This window comes from Etheostoma cragini, chromosome 12, assembly GCF_013103735.1.
Source record: "Etheostoma cragini isolate CJK2018 chromosome 12, CSU_Ecrag_1.0, whole genome shotgun sequence".
Lineage (NCBI taxonomy): Eukaryota > Metazoa > Chordata > Actinopteri > Perciformes > Percidae > Etheostoma > Etheostoma cragini.
Genome location: NC_048418.1, coordinates 7,057,668 through 7,063,565, shown reverse-complemented (window position 1 = coordinate 7,063,565; position 5,898 = coordinate 7,057,668). Strand labels below are relative to the sequence as shown.

The following is a 5,898-nucleotide window of genomic DNA, read 5'->3' as shown; positions in this document are numbered from 1 at the left end:
ATCTAGAACCTTTGTGTGTTGGATGTTAGCACATCCTGGAGCTCGGGCTTTCATCACTCATGCTGGCTCTCATGGTCTTTTTGAGGGACTCTGTCACGCTGTTCCCATGGTGATGATGCCAATTGGGGGGGACCAGGCTGACAACGCAGTGAGGTTTGCGAGGAGAGGAGCCGGAGTCGTGTTGGATATTTATTCAATCACTACAGAGATCCTTCTTCAGGGACTGAATGAGGTCATCAACGACACCAGGTGAGGGATTAGAAGCTCACTCATAATGTCAGTTATCTCATGACAAAAAAGCAAAATCAAGATTTAAGGAGCTAATGATAAAAATATAAAAAAAGTTTTGGAATCGGCTTTTCATACTATCTTCCCTTCAATGTTGTATTCTCCATATCTTACCATCAATCTGTTTATATCCAGGTATAAAGAGAACATGCAGAAGCTGTCTGCTCTCCATAAAGACCGGCCAGTTGACCCGCTGGACCTTTCAGTGTACTGGACAGAATTTGTGATGCGGCACAAAGGGGCAAAACATCTCAGACCTGCTGTCCTTGACCTCAATTGGCTCCAGTACTACTGCCTAGATGTAATAGCAGTACTGGCTATTGTAGTGTTATTTTTTGCAATACTGATAGTAAAGTGCTTGAAACTATGCCTCTGGAAACTGAGCAGGAAGAGGAAGCAGGACTAACCTGTGAGTTTCTTGTGCACATTTCCAAAGAAGTTTCCAAATGATCAAATTACCAGAAACCAATTGTTGTTTCTATACACACTTTTTACACAATGCCTTTACATGTTTTATATCAAATATCAAACATATCAAATTAAAAATCTAGAAAACAAGCTTAATAAGGCACAGACATAGGCAGCAAAGAAAATGTTGGCTTTGCGATGGCTACCGCCTCACACATTGTCATGGCAGCAGTGGGCCAGCTATTTTTTAGACATAGTTATGATGGAGAGATCTCTAGCTAGTTGGAAAACTCTACATGGGATGAAGGTTATACCTTGTTTAAAGAAAGAGTACAGCATAAATGGATTGGACAAATTTGGATCATGTCATCATAATATATCTGTATGTTTGTATTGTTTCCTTTTTCATTTCTTGGGGAGGTCAAGAGATCAGGAACAGGGGTCGGTAAGGGGGGGGGGGCGCCAAGGGATGGGGGAGGGCGGGATGTTCTGTATTTTTAAAGTTAGAAGGTTTTTAGATTTTTTTTTAAGTCTAAAACTGTATTATCATTGAAAGTTTACCTGTTTATTATCAATCAAAAAATGTATCTAAAAAAACCAACAACCTCATCAGCAAAACGTTATTAACACAGACGTTTAACTTAAAATACTCATGTGCAAGACAAATAAAACTTACCTGCAGGACATAAAGGACCTGTACACTGTTGGCCCCCAAATATGATGGCTCATTAAATCTTTTAAGGCAACATTTTGATCCGCCTGAAGAAGATCTTGCAGATCAAAACATTACTTTATGTAATTGAACAGTGAATATTTACAACAAATAATAAAACCACTGCATGTTTTCCCCAATAAATATTCCCCAAATGATGCAAAAGTCTTTTTCAAAGTAAGTGTTGTAGTATAACCAGCAAGAGGCAATATATGTGTAGAGTATGTTTCGAGACATTACTCTATATAACAATAAAACTATTGAATGTTTACCGTGTCAAATGTTGCCAAAAAGTATGTGTTGGAGCAAAAATTAAGATTTTGATATTAACTTTTATTTTGATTTTATTTTCTGCATAAATGCATTGATATTTAGAGTAAACTAAACTCACTGTGAACAAACAAGTTGTGTTAAATTATCTTGACATGTGGCATATGATCACAGCCTTTTGACGGCTGATTCAGCTGATCAGCTGACTAAGACTGTAATTGCTTCAGCAGGTGTAGAGCAGAACATCATTCAGTTTGGGTGCCTTTGGTTTGTAGCCATACAAAAGTTGTTTTAGTTATATCTTTTATTTTGCACTTTGCTGTCAATGCTTGTACACATCTGGTAAGGATAGTTCATTCTTTTTATCAAATAGAAGTGATAGTGATTGTGTGATAAAGGTGATAAATAAGAGGCGTTGTTTGTGTTTAAAAAAAAGGTTTGGTAATGTATTATTGCTCCCAGAAGTTTGATTCACTGAATATCATTCCAACGTCACAAGAATTAAATAGCTATAGTCAAGTTAAAAGTTTGGGACCATTCCTAAACATAGGGAATACTGTCCAAATGAAATGTTTTTTGTGTTGACGTTCACTGTAAGTCCGATATCAATGACCTTTCAACTTCTAGCATTTGAGAACTGCCGTTGTTGTTCTTGTTAACAATAGGACTTTGAACGCACACAACTTGCTCAAATCACAGGGGAATTTCAGCAGCCCAGAGAGAGAAGAGAAGAGAAGCACAAAGAAGACACAAAGGAAAGAGAATAATGTGGAAAGCAGCAGTGTTTGTGTTCCTGCTGCTAAACATGGATATGCAGGTGAATGGTGCTGTAGATAACACGAGGGGGTCTGTGGTAGAAAACCCCAGGCCAGAGAAGAAGGTGAAGACAGAAGAGGCTGAAGCAAACAACATCATTCCTGCAGGTGACACGGCTTCTTCAGGTTTTTTGGGCAACTTGCTGGTAGTACCCATGGATGGGAGTCATTGGGTGGGCGTAAAGGCCATTGCCCAAGAAATGGGTCGTCGTGGACACCAGGTTACAGTGGTGATTCCAGAGGTCAGCATGCGGATGGGCCCGGGGAAACACTATGACACTGTAACCTATCCTGTTCCTTATGACAAGGCTCATATGGATTCTATCATGTCCTCACACAAGGACATGATGGAAAAATCCGCACAGTATTTCACAGAGAAGATAAGGATTGGAATCTCAAAAATCCAGAAAATTACAGGCTTTATTCACACCACAGCAGAGAGCCTACTATTCAATGCCAGTCTGATCTCACATCTGGCACAGCAGGTGAGTGCAAATACACGATCAGGTGTAAAAATCTAAGAAAATTAGGGGACCTGATAGGTCAGTTGGTAGAGTGGGTGCCCATATGTAGAGGTTCACTCCTTGCCTCAGCAGGCTCTGGTTTGACTCCAACCTGTGGCCCTTTGCTGTATGTCGTTCCCCTTCTCTCTCTCTTTCCTTTCATGTCTTCAACTGTCCTGTCATTAAAGGCCTAAAATGCCCCCAAAAGATCGAAGAAAATCCAATAGCCTATGCAAAATTTGTGAGGCATTTGTTTAGATTGTCTACGTTTAAACTAACTTTTGGGGCTGCCACTACGTGGAACTGCATTATACTGTGGTGTTTGTGTCATTGTGTAATCTGTAACCCCTGTGAGACAGTGTTAGCAATTTATCTGTGTAAAAGTAGCACAAAGATGCATTTGAAGTGCCACAAACATCACCTTTTTGAAGTGTGAAATATAAAAGTACTTGTTCAGCAAAAAAAAACTGCTGCAACCGATGAATTATACAGCTACAGGTAGCTTTATTTATATCAGAAGGGCAGTTTTGTTGCTACAGTCCACTGGATAGTATGTGAAATGTAATATGTAGAAAATGAATAAAGTGCAGAGTGGATTGCACATACATTACAATCCAACAAGTTTAAACACATAACCAATATGAAGTTTGTGCAAAATACATCTAATTTTTTAAAACATCCATGTCTAAGTAGCAATTACTGCTATAGCTGTTTTAGGTGGAACTTGTTTTGACTAATTTACTTAATTATTGTTGTATCTAAGTATTGTAGTTTAGCAACCTAAGGGTTACAAGATGAATCTGAGGGGATCATACAATTATTAATAAGCAAGAATTGATTATAACCATATGGACATCATACTGTTATTTTAAATTGGAATGGAAAATATCTCTTAGGTGGAACCACTATCCTCTCAAATTTGAAACATGAAAAGGAGCACTGACCAGACACTAAAACAGTCACAATCCAAAAAATGTATTAATTACTAGTACATGTACACATACATAACATACATTGTCAGTTTATCATTATGTAGGTTAAATGTTAAAAATACAGTATATTCCTCTTAGAGACAGATAGTATGTTTGTACAAAAAAAACTGTGTCATCAGTTGATATGTAGACATGTCATGTCTTCTGAAGAATCCCTGCGTGATGAAAAGGAAGGAAAGGTGCTTTAAAATAGTGCACACTGATTCATCCCTTACACCTTTCCACTCTGCAGAACTTTGATGCAGTCCTAACGGACCCTGTGGTGCCCACAGGCTCATTGATAGCTCGGAAATTAGGTGAGTTCAGGCACACATGGATGATCTGTGCTCTTTTATGTCTGCACGTTTTCTGAAAGGTCACAAAGAAAATCATTTTTAGGTATTCCTACTATAAATTTGCTTAGGGGATTTCCATGTTCCTTGGATATGAAGTCTGCAGGCTGCCCCTCCCCGCCCTCCTATGTGCCCCGCCTGTTGACCAGATACACAGATAAAATGAGCTTCAAGGAGAGAGCATTCAACACTTTGGTGAGCACTTATTGCCAGATGTGCATCGACAGACGCATGCTTGAAGGATGGTGATGTTTAATTCTATGAAATGAACATTCCAACCCCCACATGTCATTACATTTGGCAATGTAGCAGACCCCTTATCATCCGTCTCATCTCATAGTCATGCAGTAGGGCAAGATGAACCAGTTAAACTACTGCACGATGAAATGAATAACTTCAGCTTCTGCACTGTTTAAATGTCACTAAAATTCAACTCTTTTGCCAAGCACCTATGCCTTACTTTGTACATTTGTTCATCTTTCCCCTTTGATGCCTCTGACATACAGGTGGCTTTATTAGAGCCGTTGCTATGCCGACTGATGTATTGGCACTTTGACCAAATAGCCTATCAGTTTCTGGGAGAGGAGGTGGGCATAGCTGAAGTGCTGTCAGAGTCTGCTATCTGGCTGCTGAGGTAAGGTTAGATATTAAGATTAAGGAGAAGAAAACACATTAACCTAGATGGTCCTGTGAACAAGTATTTAATACTATTAAAATAATTAACAAGCTAGGAATAATGCAACGGTAGTTTTACTGTTATTGGTGATGTATGCCTGTAAATCACACAAGGAAAAAAGGTCTTAGAATCACACAAGAAAATGCATTTCCTGCAGAAAATGCTTGTGAATGCTGAAAAGCTAAATTGCTAAAGCCAAACTAGATTGCTGTTTTGATTGCTTAAGAAGAAGGTGAAGTAGTGAGAATAGTTGGAAAAAGGGAATTGTTTCAATTAGTATGAATCTAATTGGAATGTTGAATTAAACCACTAATGTATTAAAAGCATTTGGAATATTTTAAGTCTAATAAATAAATAAAAAGCATAGTATGATGTGTTGAAAGTGATAGTATAAGTATGTAAAAAATTTTTTTAGTCATAGCCACAAAAAGATTATTTTTTTCGACATGCTGTACTATGACTTTTTTTATAATCACTCTTTTGTACATACTACACTAAATGTTAACAATATACACAACTACAAACCAACACAATATTGGCGTCACAAACAGCTCAGTGAGATAAGGCGGGGCCAAAAAAATCAAGACTGGAAGTTGATAATTCAATTCTGTAACATACCATGCCTTTGTTTTGACATGCTAATGTTTGACTTTTTTATGACTTTTTTTGGACATGCTGTTTTATGACTTCTTATGACTTTTTACTACTTTGTCTTCAGTGATATGAACATGTAAAATAATATCATTTTTTGACATACAACCCAATGACTTTCTTGACATATTATGATATGACTTTTATCGACATACTATACTATGTCTTTTTTTATTACTTTTCTGACATTCTATGACTTTTTCTAGACTTTTAGTGGCTTTTTTTCTACATACTATACTATGTCTTTTTTA

General features: G+C 37.7%; 1 protein-coding gene and 1 long non-coding RNA gene across 6 annotated transcripts in view; one reads left to right on the top strand and one right to left on the bottom strand.

The window, feature by feature from the left end:
- Window positions 1-5,898, top strand: part of LOC117954803 (UDP-glucuronosyltransferase 1-1-like) — a 16,769-nt gene that overhangs the window by 2,948 nt on the left and 7,923 nt on the right. The window contains exons 1-4 of one of the 5 annotated variants that reach the window (XM_034888809.1): window positions 2,408-2,978; window positions 4,221-4,284; window positions 4,367-4,515; window positions 4,827-4,954. The exons of 1 other annotated variant lie outside the window; for it this stretch is intronic. In XM_034888809.1, coding sequence (XP_034744700.1) covers window positions 2,445-2,978; window positions 4,221-4,284; window positions 4,367-4,515; window positions 4,827-4,954 — 875 coding nt within the window. In that variant the 5' untranslated portion in view covers window positions 2,408-2,444. Of the gene's footprint in view, window positions 1-2,407; window positions 2,979-4,220; window positions 4,285-4,366; window positions 4,516-4,826; window positions 4,955-5,898 lie in introns of those variants that run through there. 3 more of the 5 variants (XM_034888808.1, XM_034888807.1, XM_034888806.1) reach the window with 3 other exon arrangements.
- LOC117954814 overlaps window positions 628-5,898 on the bottom strand; it is a 12,958-nt gene continuing 7,687 nt past the window's right edge. The window contains exon 2 of the long non-coding RNA XR_004658896.1: window positions 628-695. This is a non-coding gene — a long non-coding RNA (uncharacterized LOC117954814). The remainder of the gene's footprint in view (window positions 696-5,898) is intronic.